Source organism: Hirundo rustica, chromosome 1 (genome assembly GCF_015227805.2).
Source record: "Hirundo rustica isolate bHirRus1 chromosome 1, bHirRus1.pri.v3, whole genome shotgun sequence".
Classification (NCBI taxonomy): Eukaryota; Metazoa; Chordata; class Aves; order Passeriformes; family Hirundinidae; genus Hirundo; species Hirundo rustica.
In genome coordinates, this window is record NC_053450.1 from 138,467,547 (window position 1) to 138,486,616 (window position 19,070).

At 43.3% G+C, this 19,070-nt stretch overlaps 1 protein-coding gene and 1 long non-coding RNA gene across 7 annotated transcripts; one reads left to right on the plus strand and one right to left on the minus strand.

Annotated features, from left to right (window-relative positions):
* Positions 1-3,304: 3,304 nt before the first annotated feature.
* Positions 3,305-5,461, minus strand: LOC120763749 (uncharacterized). Of its 3 annotated transcripts, XR_009208332.1 has the most exons (4): positions 5,321-5,461; positions 4,455-4,629; positions 4,119-4,247; positions 3,305-3,839 (listed from the first exon to the last, which is right to left on the minus strand). It is a non-coding gene; the product is annotated as an uncharacterized LOC120763749 (long non-coding RNA). The 3 variants fall into 3 exon arrangements; XR_005704125.2 differs by lacking the exon at positions 3,305-3,839 and having other exon boundaries at positions 3,890-4,247; XR_005704124.2 differs by lacking the exons at positions 3,305-3,839; positions 5,321-5,461 and adding an exon at positions 4,945-5,222 and having other exon boundaries at positions 3,890-4,247.
* MSRB2 (methionine sulfoxide reductase B2) lies at positions 5,059-15,338 on the plus strand. 4 transcript variants are annotated; one of them, XM_040087278.2, is made up of 5 exons: positions 5,059-5,296; positions 6,444-6,637; positions 7,624-7,700; positions 11,757-11,904; positions 14,415-15,338. In XM_040087278.2, the coding sequence occupies exons 2-5, from the start codon at positions 6,509-6,511 to the stop codon at positions 14,520-14,522; spliced, it is 462 nt and encodes a 153-aa protein (XP_039943212.1). In that variant the 5' UTR covers positions 5,059-5,296; positions 6,444-6,508; the 3' UTR covers positions 14,523-15,338. The 4 variants fall into 4 exon arrangements, with proteins under 4 accessions (XP_039943212.1, XP_039943197.1, XP_039943205.1 ...); XM_040087263.2 differs by lacking the exon at positions 5,059-5,296 and adding an exon at positions 5,426-5,561 and having other exon boundaries at positions 6,531-6,637; XM_040087271.2 differs by lacking the exons at positions 5,059-5,296; positions 14,415-15,338 and adding exons at positions 5,426-5,561; positions 14,073-14,387 and having other exon boundaries at positions 6,531-6,637.
* Positions 15,339-19,070: the final 3,732 nt, after the last annotated feature.

Here is a 19,070-nt window from a genome sequence, read left to right on the forward strand (position 1 = left end):
AGATGAATGCCAGTGTGGTGTAGAAATAAGAGATCCATGTGAAACCTAGAGCCTACTCTGATCCTTTCTACCCTCTTCCTACATAGCAAATATAGACAAAAACATTTGCCACAGCAGCACTGACTCAGTACACTCTGCCTTTTAAAAAGCTCCTCACTTAAGGTTCAACCTACATAAGTAGGTTGTCCCTGCAGATCTGGTCAGATTTTATATCATGTGAAGCTGGAGAAGTTTTTGCTCAGCTCAGATAGGTCCTGGAAAAGAAACCCCAAGTCCTGTTCCAATGGGAGCAGGGTATGCTGGGCCAGATTGCCATCAGGCACTTCATTTTCATGAAATGGGAAATTAACTCATGCCTTGAGAACAAAATGCTAGTTTTTCCAACAGAAATAAATCTTTAGGGGCTCATCTAAGAGAGAAGGAAAGAAGATTCATAACTTCACTTACAAGAATCCAAAATTTAAAAATACATCTAAGATTAATGAGTGGGAATAAAACTTGTTCTAGCAAGTCCCATTCCTCAGTAATTCCTGTTTGCTGGGAAAAAAGCAAGCCCTGTTGTCAAGCAAGTCACTCCATGGAAGAGAGCCGGTTTCCTAATCAGTGTGTGAAGCATGCCCTACTCTTAAATCATTTATATTTTACTTTTTTATGATGCAATCATGAATTAGCTTTTTCTGTATTTGTAATGAGAGAACAGAACAGATGGTCAGGGCTTAGTTCAGGGTGATAAATCCATTAAGATAACCTACAGAAAGCTGCTGCTACGGAAGTTGCTGCCAAATAAGTGTTCATTCAATCTTCTGTTCAGGCTTTGGGTACCATGTGGAAGAACCATCTCAGTTCTTGACTACCTTGGGATAAAAGGGATAAGAAATCACACACAAATTAGTGGAATGTATTATTACTGTCTATATGGCTCAAGGAACTTGGATGGTATGATATGGGGGATGCATAGGGCAATGCAGGGAAATAGCCTGGCCCTGAAGATACACATACTCCATACAAGACTGCATGTCTACTTTTAGCTGAACCAATGGCTCAGTTGCAGAGCTGAGTTTTCTATCAAGGAGTGACTACAAACTATCAATTTAACTTTGAATTCATGCCTTCACTTGTTATGCAAGAAATTTCTCAAAGCATTTAGAATCCTAGCATAATTTATACTGGACAGGACCTATGGGAGGGCATTTGGTCTAATCCAACTCAAAACATTTGTCACAGTGGACCAAACCTGATCTTTTCCAACTGGAACTATTCTATTCTGTCCTCTATTGTTCAAATTCTACCCTTAGACTCCAAGAGAAGGCTCCCTCTTAAGCTATCCACAAATATGACCTATTACTTTTCAAAAACAAATATTAGAATAAACAGGTGTCCTATAGCTTATGAATAGCCAAAAGAGATATTAAAACATAAAGCAAACAAAGCAAGAAGTAGTGTGTTCATTATTTCTGATGATGTCTTTGACCTGAATCACATCAGGCTGCTCCATAAATGAATCTAAGCAGAATCCATAGATCAGCTTCAGGAAGGTTCAGATCTGCATTCAGTCTCTGTGTCTCTGGAAACCAGAAGTACCCTTTTCCCAGGTACTTTGACATTTCTGTTTCTAATAAATTTTGACAAAATCCCTTTTCATCACTGGAATTCAGCACCAGAGCACTACCAGATACCTTTAGATAGTGCTTCCATGTGGTAAACCAAGAAATCCTAGTTTCATCACACCTGAGTGGCTAGAGGCTGGCTGTGGAGCTGTAGCAAGTCAAGTCTACTAGAGGAGAGAGAAGACTCTGCTGAGGAAGGATGTGGAGTTCCTGCAGTATCTCCTATAAAAACATTGAGGGTTTCTGTGGAGGAAACAGAGCCCCCCACAGATATAACCCAACACTGAAGGACTTGTGCCAGACACCTGTTCTTCTCTCCCCAGGCACCTGGGCATGCAGCACTCTTACATATCACAGGTTCAAGACAAATTGTTGCATGGTGGGCTCCCACATGTTTCAGTGGAACCACACCATAGGAGGGGACATACATTAGGTCTGACAAAATGAGCAGAGGAAAACTGATTGCATACAAATGCATACAAAATAAAACCACCACAATTTCAGTGTTTTCTTCCATACCTGGTAATGCCAAGGGGCTTTATTAACAAAAGCTGTGTAAGCAGAGGTTTTAATTTGAACAGGGTTTTTTCCACTTCTGCACCTCCTTTCTTCCTGGCTGATTGCTCAGTATCTGCCAGCGTAGGCAGTACATGATGCTCTGCTTGTCCCCACAGCCGTCAGTCAAGACAGAGCCTGAGCTGGGAAATGGCTGGAGCCTGAATAAATATTAGCAGGATAGTCTGGACTGTGCCTGCTTCCCTCTTCCCTCCTGATCTCGCCTACACATGTGATGCTGCTGCTGCCTCAGCACAGAGCCATGCTATGGGAGGAGCTGAGGAGCTTCTCCCCATCCACACGTGTCTAAGGGGACACGGTGCTTTGGCTAAGTGACCCTTCCCTGGATGCAGCTTGTGTACATGCTGGAGACAGGTGACGTTTTTAACAACAAATCTGCTGAATTACTACTCAGGGAGAATTTACTTGAAAATTTACATAATGTAGCTAGGGGAGATTTTTTAAATGCTTCCCCTTGTGCATAAGGGAGAGAAAATAGGAGGAAAATTAAGTAACAGCTTAATTGGCTTTCAGAACGGTCTATGGGGAGAAAGGCAGGCCGGATGTCTGCCTAGCTACACGGCTTGTGTGTGCTGTAACCATGGGAGGCAACATTACAGGCATGACAGGACAATGATTTGGTTTTTCAGCACTGAAGATCTGAAAAATGAATTACCTCCAGCTGGGGGGGTTGTTTTCCACTTGAGAAAGACCTGTCATGCTGGTTTGGATGACTGCAGGTCAGGCTTCTGTTGGAGGGGAAAATGGAGGATTTTCTCCTGCTCTGCCATGTACCACCTCAAACGTGGATCACAGCTGTTGAGATGAATGGGATCTGCCTCTTCCACCACCCCCTTTATTTTAATCAAGGAGTGGCTTCTACTGAACTGGGTAACTGAGAGGATGATGAGGCTTGGCTGATGAGCCTGATGCCTTGTGTTCCTTCAGCTCCCACTGCCACTCAGGCACCCACCTCCCTCCTACAGAACCTGAGGAAAATGGTACAGCAGCAGACCTGTGTTGGTTCAGTTCCCACTGCCTCAAAAATGCCGCATTTTGGGATGGTACCAGTAACAGAGACCTGCAAGAAAGATACTGAGAGTTCATTTTTATTTAATTTTGTCTTTTAAAAAAACACCAGTTAAATCTATGTCAATTACAAGAAAACATGCAAGTTTCAGGACTAACCACTTTCTCTCACCCTCCTTCATTTCTCAGATAATTCAGGGAGAACTCTATTGATTAGCCGTCCTCCTCAGGAGCAAACACCATCTGAGCGAGATTAAGACCAGGAATGTGAGGGAAATGCCTCTTTTCTACAGTTGATTTGGAGACAGAGGCCAAGAGTGACAGCATCACCTGCTACCACTTTCTAGCCCTAAACCACTTGCCAGAACTGGGGAAGTGTCAGATTGGGTTTCTCCTCACCAAGGCTTCCTAACGTGTTCCAACTCCCCCCTAAACCATGGCTAAATGACTGATGTAAGATCCCAGAGGGGTAAGCTAGAAAGTGTTGGGAAAGATCACAGGATCGTCCCTTCCAAAATGGCTGAACATGGAAAAATGTCATCTCTCTGCATGCTGCCTTCTTCCAGCACCAAAGTGGGGTGGGAAAGCCCTCTCCTTCCAGCCAGCAGCTCTGCTCTCCTAACATCCTGAATCACAGTCCTGAGTGTTCTGGAAAAAAAAGAGAGAGAGAGATTTGCTCTTTTTGTATGTTTCTTTATTATCAAGCTTGGCCTTGGGGGAGAGCTTGCTTGCTCTCTTGGCAACGCGGAGGAGGAGGTACACACAGCTTCGCTTCACAGCAAAGCTGGGGACTCCCACCCCTCTCACGGGCTTTTTCCCCTTGCCAGGGAGTCCGTTTCGCGTCGCTGATCAGGGGTCATCCAGCGATGGGGGACTCCTTCTCAGGTCACGGCGACTAAATAGAGCTGCTTCGGCTGACCCCCGTACCTTTTGCACTAGTCTAAAGTGCGACTTCAGTCCTGGATTTTACTTCGGTTCACTGCTTTTTAGAGTCTCTTGTTCTTGAGTTGTTCCCAGAATTCCAGTGTTCTTTTTATTTGCATATTCAGACACTATCTGGCGAATGGGAGCAGAGATACAGGTAATAAGGTGAATTCTTAATTAACAAACAAGTAAATAAGGTGATAAATCAATATTAAAACAGGAATAAGGCAAATTCTATATACAGAACTAGCATTAACAATCTTAATGAAATTACTTAACAATTAAGTAACTAAAACATAGATTATTCGAATAGAACTTATTTATAACATGAGGACTCACAGGCATCACACTCCAGGATTTTTATCCATGTGCTCTGGCTTTGCTCCACCATGTCCATTTAGGGACAGAGCCATAAATCAGCTGTGTGTCCCGCTCCCCCCTGTCACTGCAGACGGTGAATGCGCCACACAGGAGCCGTGCTGATATCCCTCCTTTGGTGCAATGCTCTGTGGATCTGAGCAGAGGCAGGGATTACGGCTGTGGTACTGATCAGATGCTGTGTAGGATGTCCTCAGCTACCATGGAACTCACTGTCGTGGAACGTGTATATACAGGGCTGACCACACAAGACTATTTTTTAGCTTTGATTTTAGAATTAAGCTAGAAGAATTAGACTAAAAGAAAGTAAATTTGTATTAAACATCATTCTTAGCTTTGTTATCCAATGTAATCAAAACATTTCCTTCCGTATCCTTCTGAAATTATGGACTAATTCCAAATCAGAAATATAACAGCTGGAAGAAAAGCCGACAGTAGCATTAAGACTTACCCTGGAAAATTAATTCCTCTTTAGGTCTGCCTTTTAAGGACGGGCTGCCAAACTAACACTGGTGTCCTATTACAGGTATATTTATAGGCCAAGCGAAGGCAGCTGTGACTGCAAATCACCTCACGAAAACAGGAAACGCTCAGACGGCACAGCCCCCTCGCCATTCCCCGGTCAGCGCTGAGATGCCTGTAAACACGCATCCGGGACAGCAAGAGCGCTTCTGCATGCAAGCACCAGACCTGATCGCCTTAAAAACAACCTAGAGCGGCCGCAAGCAAATGTCTCAACAGGATTTTGTTATGTTGACGGCTGCAGGGAGTGCTCATTTTTAAGCTGGTCTCTTTGCCTCTCGGTAAGAAGCGATCGAAACCTTTACCTGCAAATGCCGCATCGACATTTAAGCGGGTGCTTCACTCATTGCTTTTGTGAGGTCTGATTCTGTAGGTGGAACGCAAGGACTGCACACGGCCAGCGTCTTCCCCGGTGCCGCCCCGCCGCTATGGCGGCCGGTCCGCTCGGGAGGATGCTCGGGAGGATGCTCGGGAGGATGCTCGGGAGCCGCCTCCCGCTCCGCTGCCCGCTGCCGAGCGCCGGCTGCGCCGCGCACACAGGCACAGGTACCCCCGCCTGGCGCACGGGGACGGGGAAAGGCTGTCCCCGTGCTCGCCGTCTTCTGGCCGCTTCAGAAGGGCGGCCTTAGCATGCCGTAGGTCTTTGTCTTGAACTGGCAGGCTAAACTCCAAGTTTTGTGGTTAAACTATCATTTTCAAATTCATTTCCCCCTGCCCTCCTTCCCCCAGTCTCAACTCTGCCTCGCAAGAGATGAATACAGGCCAGCGTTCATTCCTCAGGAGCTGATTGTTTTTCAAGGATCCCGTGCTGATGGGAGATAGGCCAGGAGGTAGTTCCCCACCTCAGACTTTTTGATTAGGAAGGTTATTGAACTACTTTATTCACTGTTTTTCACCCAGTCTATTAATTATTTGCCAATCCCGTACCACTTTAGGTGCTCTTGGTGTGTACAGGCTCACAGGATATGTTGCTGGAGGTTTGCACCATGGTGGGTGACTTCTGCTCTGCTGTTGTGTGTCCCTCACTTGACTACGGCCCCATTTCTCTTGGGCTGTAGGTGTTGCTTTCTTAGTCCTCCTCCTTAGCACCATTTTTCACTGGCACCTGTGGAAGTTGCTGGTGTTCCACAGCCCACAGATGAACATTACTTCTGGTTTCTGAGGGTTTCCAGGAGGTTTGCCAAACCTTTTAGTGATACCTAGGGGTGAAGAACAGACCAGCCATCTTGAGCCAGGGGAGAGGGCTGTGCTGGGAGAGGGGGTGGTACCTTGGGTCATAGCTGCCCATTTCCTTTACAAGCCTTCCCGGGTGGTTTGCTGGAGCTGCTCTCTGGATGTAGCACACCAAATGGAAAGCAGATGCAAAGTGCGGCACTTGCTCCTGTTCATGTCCCTGAACTGCCCTCTGTGCTTGGTCTGTACCCTTAGAAACTTTGGGAGAGCTGAGATGATGATGGAAAGCATCAATGGAATCTAAGCTGTCTTACTAAATTATGTTTCTACATCTAATTGAAGACACAGGCCCCCTGACTAGACAAGCTGCAGCAGCTGCTTCTACAGACTGGAAAAAAAAATTGACTCCGGAGCAATTCTATGTTACACGAGAAAAAGGAACTGAACCGGTGAGCAAAAGTGCTAATGCTGTCCAAGGGTGAACATCTCCTCTTCCTGCTGGGCACAGAAAAACCTGCCTTGGGGAGCTGTCGCCACTCAGTTTCTTCACAGGATTTCCCCCACCTTTCTGTGGATGAAAGTTAGACTCAACATACGGAACAGGGTGGATTTTGTTCTGACCCAGACTGTTTTGCAGATGAAAAAACATTCTGCATACTTTTCATATTTTATTGGTTTGGTTTTTTTCTGGGGTGCTTTGCTGCCAGATCAGCTGTTTGTGTGGTGGGAGTAGAGGCCCCTCCAGAAGACAGGAAGGTCATTTTTATCCTGCAGTCTCCTTTTTATGACCATATGTAGCTTAGCCATGGAAATCTTAAAAATATTGCACCCTTCAGGAGATGGGCTCTCCCTCAGGTGCCAGATCACCCAGCCACAAATCCCTATCTTTCCTCCTTCTGTAAAGGAAGCCTTGTAGCATTGTGGGTGGAGTGCTGGTTGTCCCTAGCCCAGAGTCAGGATTTCTGCACATGTGGATCATGTACAATACGAACTGTGCCCAAATCCGTATCTGTAAAATAAGGATGCCAGGATTGGACCATGTAAGAAGGAGAAAAGTCCCTTTGTAAAGGAAAAGTCCCTTTGTAAAGCCACTTTTAAGTTGTGGCAGTCCGTAGCAGAGCCCTGGCGTTTGGAATCCTGCACATTTCACCAGTTTCTTGGAGATCACAACTCCATCCTTGGTACCTGGATGATTTATGCATCCAACTGGTCTCAAGGTTTGTGGGGGTAGGGGGTAGACTTCACTACTAATCCAAAGGCATCCTCCCCTTCATTTCTCCAGGCTGCTAATATTTGTTCTTCAAAGCCCCCCTGCGAAGCCTTTTTTTATGGTTTTTCTCCTGTTTTGAATCTGATTCCTACATGCTTCTTCCAGATGGTGAGCTTTTAAAGACCTGCATTATTAACTTCTTTTTTTTCCTTCCTATTTTAAAAGCCATTCAGTGGGATCTATCTGAATAACACAGAAGCAGGAATATACTGCTGTGTGTGCTGCAATGCCCCCCTCTTCAGGTAACATCCTCTGGATTTCACAGCATCTTTAGCATGTACTAATTGTGGCAGAAAGAGCAATGTCTTTTCATGAATGGCATGGAAAGTGTTGGTCAGAAGAACAATCCCTTGGTGCCCAGGTGGTGTGTGTAAGACTTCCAGGATGCCTGATGCATTTTATCTCTTTTCCCTGAGCTGATGAGGGTTGCCAGTGGCCAGCACACAGCTGTCACGCTGTGCTCTGTTTCTCCTGACATGCTTCTTTTTCGTTGGTGATAATTCTCTGTTTGAGAGGCCCTTAAGCCACAAGCTGCTGCATATACATGTATTTATGCATGAGTGTCACTGTGTGTTTGCTCTGTTCTTGTGTTCCTCCATACTCGTCTTCTGCCCCTCGTGCTGCTGGGCTGGAGAGACCTTGGCCTGCCTTTGGCTACTGTTGTGATGTTCTTATTGCTGTGTCCCTCACACTGCAGCTGAGACCTTCTCTTCACCTCCACCCCCTCCTTGTTCCCTAAATTAAATTCCACTATTCTTGCCTTTTTGGTTACATCTACTTTTTAAAGCCTGGCTGCAAATGATTGCACAGTTAACCTCCGTGCTCTTTACAATACTAGATATTTTGCAACTTCATTAACGTCTAAGTAAAAGGAAATAGAGTGCCTTGGAGTAGGATGTGCAGAGGGTGTTCTGATCTCTGTAACTGAACCAGGAAAGACAAATTCTCAGATTTTTGGTCTAGAAAATAGCCCTTATTTATTCCCAACTGAGAATCAAAAGAAATGTGGCTGATTTAAAGGATGAATCACAGATCAGAACTTCAAATGAAACGCTCTAAGGATCAAGAGAGCTGGATAGTAAGAAAGCAGGGGAAAATGTAGTGGATGTCTGGAAAATAAACCCAAAATAATCAATTAAATTATAATTGTGTACCATTAGTTTTCTTTCGCCAAGTGCAGAAAACTACTGTTATGCAAACATGCATTTGCTTAAATGTATAATTTTCTGTAGAGGTTTGCTAATGAACACTCGTAAATAAATTCACTTCTGATGTTAGCTCCGCATTACAAAATAAAAATATAAAAAATATATAAAATAACAATAAGAACTATAAATATTAAAACCATATAAATATAATAAATAAATATAATTAAAATCTAAAAATAAATATAAAATATAAATATAAAACCTAAAAACACCTCTGGAAAATTCAGATAAATTAGAGAAATTGTAAATTACTAAGCTGTGAAAAAGTTTCTTCCATTCCTTCAGATTTTCCTTCAATTTCAGCATCTTTTATATTGGGCAATTGATATTGACAGGCCAACATGAAGAGAGACAAACACTGGAGGGAATTGCTTCTGTTGTTAAACTAGTAACAAAACAGCAATAAAACCAAACAGCCAGGCTGCCCTTTGCACTATCCAGCTCTCAGAGAATATAAGCACTTTTCTTTGCAGCACAAGATAATGCTAAACCTCACAAACCAAAAAGGCCAAACTTTCAAGAAAAAAAGCCTTGTAAGAAAATTGGAAACTATTAAATGTGAAAAATTACCTGAAAATATATCTTTTCCATGGAGATATTACGCTGTGGAAAACACAAGCAATGAGGGAGAGAAATGGTATTGTATAAGAAATTCATTCATCATGTTTATTTCCTAGTCCATTAAAAGTGTGGGGGTTTGTGTTTGTTTTTTTTTTTTTTTTTTTTTTTTTTTTCCTCCTCCCCCCCAAATAGATTAGCTCATTAGCTACAGGTAAACATGAAATATTTCTTCCTTTCTTTGAAATATGTATATACATTTATACCAGAATTTATTACTTTCTGCTACCAAATATACATTTGAAAGGCTTGGAAATACATGGAACAAACCCCTAACCTTTATAGATAGCAAATTGTGGTGCTTTAATGAAATCTCAAACCTTCATCAAACCATAAACCTACAGCTGAGATTCATACAGCAAAAAGCACTTTTTAGAATTATCTGGATTCCATCCAGGACAGCTGAAATAGGGATCAAAGTAAATGACATATGCTGCAGGAATGGTGTGTCGAGGTCTAATCTAATGCATATGTTTAGGGAAAGTCCATTTATCCATAAATTAAGTGGTGAAATACTTCAAAGGACAAATATGATCTTGAACAGCAATATTTTTAGGTACTAAAATGTTTCTATTACAGAATCGAAGTGACATTACTGTTAATAAAACCACACAGAGACCATTTCTGTTGAGAGCTAGTTTAACAGCTCAAAAGATTGTTCCTTTAGCAGTGGAAAACAGCTACAATAAACTTAACTATTGTGAGCATCATGTAAGGGACAGAGTCAGGATCAGATGCAAAACCCACACAGTGTTAAAGACCTTCCTTGACTCTGTGGGTTTTCAAAGAGGAGCTTTGTATCTATGTGTGAATAAACATAAGGATCCCTGTGTCAAAAAATAAAGTTTTGCTAAAAAGGAAACAGAACAGATGTGTGTCAGGGAAGCTCAGATGTCATGTATGGATATGTCCAGGTCATTCCTGGGGACTCTGTGGCTGGTAGGGAGTGTGTTCATGTGGTTTTGTGGCAGGAAAAGCAAGGGAGCCTTCCTTGGCTGGGAAGAAACAGGCCTGGAGCCCTAAGGACCTTGATGTACAAACACAGAGTCTGCAAACTGCATTTGCTTTAGAGCTGGCTGCTCCTGTGCTGTGTCCTATTTCTTTGCAATTTTATGGAGAGGAGGGGAAGTGGAGCGTTTCTCGTGGCTAATTCTGCATTGATGTAAATGACTAAGGAACAGCCCCCACAAAAACTGCCCTCTGGTCATTCTGTGCTAGCAAATCCTCTTTTATTTCCACAGCTGCATTACTCAACGACAGCCCTGTACAGATCATTATAAAAATGCCAACTCATGCACTCTTCTTTGGGTTGGATTTTTTAAGCTTTTTGTCCACTTTGTTTGCCTTATCATTTTAAAAGGCACTGCAATTAAGATTTCAAGATTTTTCTTTACCACGCAAATAACCCACCAAAATATACATGATATATATATATATATATTACGTACTTTGTTTTAAATTCTGTCCGAATTAACATTTCAGTCCCCTTGATCAAGAGCTGCTAGTGGTGCTGATGTCTCCCTTCACCACTAGATGACAGTAAGAGCATTGGGCTTGTGAAACTGGGGGAAAAAAACATGAGAAATCGTGAGGAAATGGTTATGGTGAGTCTCCAGATCATTTTTCTGAGAAGTATGTGAACCTATCTTCATTTTTTGTTCTAACTCATGCTAGGTCTCTCTTTGATAAGAGAAGGTTCATATTACTGTCAAAGCTTACACAATTTTAAACAGGAGGCATCATCTCATTTCTGTACCAAACCCCTAAAATATCTTTTGATCCTATTTGTCAGTATGCTCTAGGTTTTAATATGCAGCTAAACAGTGTTGGTCACCCTGGATGTTAACAGGAGGCACCCACAAGCTGACAGTCTGTTGTGCTGTTTCTTACGGCCACAGTTATCTCTGGGAAAAGTAGATCTTTGTGCTGTGAGGATTTGTCATTGGTTGACTAATGGTTTGAGCAAGGCTCTGTTTGATTTTCCAAACCAGCTTGGGGGCTGACTCCAAAACAAAGCCTCTGGCATCATCAGGCATGAGCCTGGTCTGGTGGGCCAGCCCAGCCTTTGTCCGTTCTTCATTTCTTCTTGTAAACTCTCTTCTCTGAGACTGCTGGGTTGGGCCAGGCTTCAAACTGCAACTCTGTAGGTGTAATTCAGCTAAACATTATAGCATAATGATAGTATAGCACAGTTGTCAGAAAAAGACCTTTTCTAAGCTTTATAAAATGCATGCCTGTTGTTGAAACAGAAACAGTGAGGCAAGATCTCCTGTTGTGAGCTGATTGAGAATTCCCTTTGGAGGAGAGTTTCCAGCACAGTTTGATGCCAATGAGAAAACTTCTACTGTGCCAAATATTATTAATATTGGTGCAACAGAGGAATGAGGGGAAAAGCCAATGTTCTTAATAGAAGCAGACTCTTTTGCAACAACTCTGTTATTAATTAACAAGAAGATCTGGTTTCCACTATAGCTCAGAGAAGAAGTACAATTCTGGGACTGGATGGCCATCTTTTTCTGAGGCTTATGGTACTTGTGGCAGAGATGAAAGTAATACCAATATTGTGAGACGACCAGATAACTCACTGGGGTCAACTAGAACTGAAGTCGTCTGCAAACAGGTATGTTTATTTTCGAGATGATACACAAACCCACGAAACTTAGAACATAAGCTTTCTTTGTGCCCATGAATGAATCTACCTAAACACAGCAGTGAGAATTACAGTATCACTGGAGCCGTTCTTTCTCAGTCTGGGGTGAAGGAAAGTATGGGACTGGGGAAAACAAAGGCTGGAGTTTAGACAGAAAATTTACTCAATGTGTGCTGCAAGGTGTGACAAGAGATGGTAGAAGAGACTCTGAAATAGGGTGCACGCATTTGGCCCATCACAGGGACAGTTTTTCCTCATTCAGTCTTGCTCAATACTTGCTGTAGATGTTCTTAAAATATGCAGAGATTGAGACACCAGCCATTGAAACCATTTGCTGTCATTACTATTTGGCCTGCAGGGTGGTTGCTGTGCCCTGCATCTCCACAGCTGTTTTCTGTGGATTCTCTTGTTTCACAGAAGTCACCCTTTTATTTTTTTCTAGCTATTTTGGCTCCCTCAGTCATCTCTTTTCTAGACTAGAAAGGTCCAGTTCCTTCAACAGTTCCTTTTTATGCAGTACTTTTTAATGTGTTCATCATCCTGTTGTTCTGTTTTGCATTCTTCCCAAATGACCCTTTCCCTTCTTGGGTTAGCATGCAAGGTTGGACAGAGCACTGCAGCTGGGCCCAGCCTGCAGCAGGGGTTGGAGGCTGTTCAGGTGTGTTAGAAATGGTGTTCCTGTCCTTACACCTTTACCTTTCCACAGACCGTATTACACAGACACTTATTTATTTTGGGCCCTGCTGTCCCAAATCCAGGTTCTTTTTCTAAAGAACTGCCACCCTTAACCATTTCTTCCCAACCCTGAATCTGTTTCTTACTTTTGTTAAGGTATAAAAATATGCAATTAAATTTAATTAATTGCGTCTTGGATATGGTTGGGGTTTTTTTCCTGTCTGTGTGTGTGTGTTTTTGTAAACTGTTAAGACTGTTAATGCTGCCCTTCAGTGTCCTTCAGTACTTGCAGCAGGCTTAGGTACATCTGCAAATGTAACAAGAATTTGCTGCAGTCCGTTGTCTTGGAAGAGTTCACGTTTGCAGCCATATGCAGCAAGAACCCCGGCTGAAGACCTTCCAGTTTTATAATGTCACTGATAGCTATACTGTGTCTAATTTTTTCACCTCATTAATTTGAGAGGGGAATCCTGAGTTGATCTGTGTGAATGATCTACAGTGATTTATTAATTAACTTGAAATTTTTATGACATATTGAGACGTCTAGATCCTCTAATTCATTTCCTATACTTTCTGGCATTGATACCTTTTGACTTTCTCTTCTGGGATCTTCTTGTTTGGGACAGATACTTGCCCACTGACAAGATGTGACTCTTTGTCACGCCCAGGGCTCTCCCACTCACACAACTCAACACTGATTTATTTATGTCATTTTCTTAATTCAGGATTGCACAGTAGCTACCAGCATAACACTGGTCCATAATTCCAGTGGTAATAATGCAATGACAATGGTTTCTGGTCACCAGCAGTGTTCCCCAGGGCTCAGTGCTGGCTCAGCTCTGTTTAATATCTTTATCCAGGATGCACATGAGGGGATCCAGGGCCCCCTCAGTCAGGTTGCAGACACACTGAGTTGGGTGGGAGTGTTGATCTGCTGGAGGGCAGCAAGGCTCTGCAGGGGGATCTGCACAGGCTGCATTGATGGGGAGAGGCCAGAGGTCTGAGGTTCAACAAGGCCAAGTGCCTGTGCCTGGTCCTGCCCTGGGCTCACAACAACCCCTGCAGTGCCACAGCCCGGGCCAGAGCGGCTGGAAAGATCTTGCAAGGTGGAAAAGGCCTCGGGGGTGCTGCTGAACAGCAGCTGAACAGGAGCCAGCGAGGGCCCAGCTGGCCAAGAAGGCAATGGCATCCAATGGCCAGCATCAGCAACAGTGTGGCCAGCAGGAGCAGGGCAGTGACCATCCCCTGTACTGGGCACTGCTGAGGCCACACCTCGAGTTCTGGGTTCAGTTCTGGGCCCCTCGATTCAGGAAGGACATTGAGGTGCTGGAGAGAGTCCAGAGAAGGGCAGTGGAGCTGGGGAAGGGTCTGGAGCACAGGTGTGATCAGGAGCAGCTGAGGGAGATGGGAGTGTTTAGCCTGGAGAAAAGGAGGCTCAGAGGTGATTTTATTGCTCTGTACAGCTGCCTGAAAGGAGGGTGCAGCCGGGTGGGAGTTGGCCTCTTCTCCCAGGCAGCTGGAGACGGGACAAGGACATGCATGGCCTCAGGCTGTACCAGTGAGGTTCAGACTGGACATCAGCGGGAATTTCTTCATGAAAAGGGTTGTTAGGCATTGGAATGGACTGCCGAGGGAAGTGGTGAAGTCATCCTTGGAGGTGTCCAAGAAACAACTGGACATGGCAATTAGTGCCATGGTGATGATCAGTCAAAGATGGGCTCTATGAATGAGAGTCTTTTCCAACCTAAATTATTATGTCATTCTGTAGCAGTACAATAATTAAATGGTAATAATTTCTGTTGCAGTGCGACGCCCATCTAGGCCATGTGTTTGATGATGGACCCACACCTTCTGGGCAGAGGTTCTGTATCAACAGCATTTCATTAAACTTCAAACCAGGCTCTGGTCATTGAGAAGTGGCTCTCTCTGGCTTACAGAACATTCTTTTTCTGCTCTTACAGCATGCTTGCAAAAAACTCTCTCACTTTTAATATATAACTTGAGTTTTAGTATCTATGCTGTAGTAGCTTTGTTTTCCAGCTGTTTTCATTGCTGATAAAGTACATATTTTTGTTGTAACTCTTTGGCATAGTTACTGTCTTTTCATAGTTACTGTGGCATGTTGATCTGCTTATTGTATTTTTTAATTAAAATATGTGCAATAGTTCACGTTCACCGCTATCATCGTTAACTGTATTGAAGCTGCTGGAATGAGGCGCTCTCCTGAACCTGACTGCCTATTCTGAGCAGTAGTTGTGGCACTCAGGAACACAGATGTACATGGCTGATCATGGCAAAGCTTATACTTCTGTAAAATCATCATATCCTTTTAAAGGGAAGCAAAAATAATATGAATCTTCAAATAAGGTCTGAGGGGGGTTTTCCCCCTGATGTGAGAGACCTTTAGCTGAGCCAAGTGACTTTTCTGTGAACCCATAAAAGCAAAGTCCTGAAGGAGGACCTAATTAAAACTATTCCAGGCAGTGGAACCAGTGGAGGCATGGAGTCTTTCTTCTTTTAAATCAATTATTTTGATTCTGTGTCCAATAGCAAAGTTGAAATAAGGTTTGCTCCAGAAACTTCTCTTACAGCAATTATATAATAATAATGTGTAATATGTTCAGACTTCTGTTATCACTTGTGTATTTCAGAATCAAAAAATAAACATGAATGTGAAATTTACTCTATTTGGGGGAAATAAATCAGCATCAAAAAGAAGGCTTGGTAAAGTGTTGTTTTTGATGCCTTGTCTGTTCTTCCTTGTACAAGTTTGTAAATACTTCTCCGTTCTCCCAAGCACTGTCATTATGGTTTGCCCTAACAGGAAAATAAATCCTATGTCTGCTAAATTGAGCTTTCCTTCCTTTAGAATTTTTTTCCAGAGAAAATAATCTCTGACTCAGAACATCAGCTTCACTAAACTGGCTGGGTTTAAATGCTTCCCTGCTGAGAGTTACTAGGCAACATCTCATTTGGCTTTACCTATAACAGCCTGTTTCCACTCTCCCCACTTCGGTTGCCTCAGTGATAAAAAGGGTGTGTTCATTTACTAGTGTAGTCTTAAAGCTGTTTAATGTGGTCAGAAAATGGACCTCTACTGCACTGAGTTTACTTCTGCTCCTTCTGTCTTGGAGCTCTGTAGGTTTTCATTCTCCTCTGCATTCTACAGGCAAACTTTACAATTCCTTGACACCATAACTCCACAAATCCAAAAACATCATAGAAACAATGATCACTACAGCCAACCTAAACCAGAACAGCACAAAGCCCACCAGAGGTGCAAAGCAGCATGAGCGAAGCCAACACTTGGTACTGCTGATTTTATGTTATGTCACAGCTGGTGACAGTCCCATTGCCATCAGAGGTGTCTGTTAACAGCACTAACACGCTGCTTGCTGTGCCTGTGCTGCATCATGCTCTGTCTCTCAGGTTGCCCTTGCATCACCCACTGTCTTTCTGTCCACTCTGACTAGGCTGTACACAGAAACTGTTGTCTTTGCACTAACTGAATTCATGTGCCCCTTATCCTGATATACTTTCATTCATTGTTTGTACGTTTGTCTTAAAAAGCTACTGCACAGCTACTGAAAAGGTTATTTGACCTTTAAAGGCATCCTTCAGGCAGCCTTCTATCCTCACATTTCCTAACAGGAGAGGGTTCTCTCAGAAAGGGGGAAGGTGCTCCCATGAGGACTCCAGTGTTTAGCCAAGTGCTGGTGGGTGAAGCCAGCATCTACCTTAGAAGAGTGACTTTTGCCTGGGATACCAATGGAAGTGCTCCTCACTAATGCAAGTGGCCTAAAGTAGAACAGAACTGGCAAAATATGTTTTTTTCCTGTCCCCAGAGATTCCAGGTCTCACTGACACCTTTTACGAATGAAAGCGCCGTACAAACAAAACAGACCGTGAAGCTGACAAAACAAGTATCCACAGAGACCTGTGTGCAACCCACACTCTTAGAACCTCGGGTGGATGGACGTGGCTGGTAGAGCTCAGCTCTTAGTAAACTGGAAAGTTAGTACCTACTACTGACAGAGGGAGCTTGCCGGAGCAGAGAGCACATTAATTTCACACCTACAAAGATCATTGTACACAACCGGCTGTTTGGGGTAAGCAGCAGCTGGTGCCTCCTCCCTGAGCAGGATGACCTGAGGAAGGAGTCCTGGAAGGCCCCAGTTCAGCTTGTGCAGTGCTACCGATACATAATCACATGAGCAGATCCATAGCTCCAAGAACAGCACCTGACCTGCTCTATCCTGGTATGTCACCAAGGGAACACAGCAAAGCCCCTCCTGAGGGGGAAACCAGACACTGAGATGAGCAGCCTTGTTCTGCTTTGTATGAAACAGGGGGAAAGGGGGAAAATTGACCACGTGTGTGAAATCAGAGTAATGGCGCATCACCTTTGAGTGCGATGTAAACTGTTGGACGTTTGGGATCTCTGACCAAAAGCTCTTTGGGGCAGTGCACTTCATTATCTTCTGTGTCTGTGGTACCACCCACACCAGGACAAATCCCAAGTCAAGGCCTAAACTGTTATAAGATCATGAAAAATAAAGACCAATAATAATGGAAGGCATTATCAAGGAGTATCACAGGTTACAAGAATTTCCTCATGTACCTGCAATTACTTTGTTTCACCATAGTGAATAAAGAGCAGTTGCTTTTCTGAGTTGAATATACTTTGCCAGGCAACTGCAGATTTATGTTCCATTTTTCATATCTGAGGAGTTTTTACCATGGTTATTTCATTAATTAGTTTCAATGGTGATACTTTTTATCTCATTGTGTTTTAAATAGCCATTTAAAAAAATCCTAGTTGAGGTTTCTACATAATCTTAAGAGATTTTTTACATACTAAATAAACTATTTTACTGACTTTCTTAGTCTTTACTGCATTTCTACAAGGCAAGTAACCTTTTGTTGAAGGAAGACTTGATGAGGAAAATTTAATTGACTTGCTCAAGACTTCAAATTAAATTTGCAGCCAAGCCAGAATTAGACTCTGCATGGCTCATGACAGCATCTATATCTTCTGACCCTACTTTTTCAAAACTTGTCTTGGTAATTGATTGTTTAGTGGGGAGAGGGTGTAAATTGCCAAAAAAAGAGAAGAGGTAAACTTAGCATGTTTTCCAGCTGTGGTATTAAAACCAAATCTAAGCCAACACGGGCAACTTGGCTCATAAAGAGCAATACTTGACCTCTTTCTCAGAGTAAATGTGGTAAGGGCTTGGTTAGAAATAACAGGGAAAAAAAGGAGAGACTATAGGAAAGAACTTGGCTCATAAAGAGCAATACTTGACCTCTTTCTCAGCAAATGTCATAAGGCCTTGGTTAGAAATGATAGGAAAAAAAGGAGAGAAAATAGGAAAGAAAGAGCAAGTTGCTCTTATATTACTAGAAACTTCACTCAGAAGAAAATTAGAATGGGCAGAAATCATAATGCCCATTATTTTAGCTGTATCCTGTGTATCCACAGAATCGCAGTGATGCTCTTTTCTGTTGTACCATGCTGAAAATAATTTGGATTCTTTCTTATGCTTGTGGACAGCCTAGTCTGATTTTGGTCAGTACAGAAAAAGAAGGGAGATCATTGTCAGTGCAAATACAATATTTTTGCCACCCCTCCAGCATGAGGTGGCTCATGAGAAGGAACTGGAAAAGTCTCAGCTTGAGGTTTTCCTTTTTTTTTTTTTTCCCCTGAGTATTTAGCTAGTACTCCTAAGCACGTTCATGTTTTCTGGTCTTAAACCTTGGCCCAACTGTGTAGAAGTAAGTCTTGAAGTCTTGTCACATGACTGCGCTGCCTCCTGTGATTCACTTTACGATGCTTTGCTGTGGGCAGTGAAGTGTTTTCAACCATACTCCTGTGCCTGCCTCACCTCCTGCCATGCCCGAGTGATGAGCGGACGGTACCACTGCGCTCACAGCGTGTCGCGTACTGCTCAGCACCCATCGCCCTCATGGATTTCACAGCTCTTCACACACAGCCCTTTGAGGCAGCGGTGAGCCACACACAGAATTGGAAGCTGAGGGACAGCTGTGGGAAGTGACTCGCCCACAGTGCCCCGAGGCAGGACAGGGAAATCTGATTACAGAAAGGGTTCTCAAAAGCTTTCCAAGTGTGAGATGCTGCCAAAATTCACAAAAGCAAAGCAGTTTAAAAGCAAAGCGTTTTATTGAAGAAGTGCCCAGATTTTTTCAAGACTAAAAGAATTTGTCTCAAGGCAGGTGTGTCCATGGGGACTGGTTTTAGTAGCACTGAGGAATTTGTGTGGAAGAGATTGGCAGCTTGCCATGGGGCAGAAGAAAGAGAAATGCATGCCCATTATTGGGCTCCCTATTACTGTCTTCTCTTTTGTTGTGTGTTTTGTTGGGTTTTTTTCCCTGTTGCTCTGTGGTATCCTTCTTCCCTCTTCCCTGGGCTCTGGCTTTCTTGACTGCACTCACTCTTACCT

Bases quoted from the DNA above. Each gene is read 5' to 3' on its own strand.
- MSRB2 (XM_040087263.2), top strand. From the start codon at position 5,444: ATGGCGGCCGGTCCGCTCGGGAGGATGCTCGGGAGGATGCTCGGGAGG. The intron at 5,562-6,530 runs GTACCCCCGCCT...ATCTAATTGAAG, and splicing joins CGCCGCGCACACAGGCACAG to ACACAGGCCCCCTGACTAGA. The intron at 11,905-14,414 runs GTATGTTTATTT...TTTCTGTTGCAG, and splicing joins CTGAAGTCGTCTGCAAACAG to TGCGACGCCCATCTAGGCCA.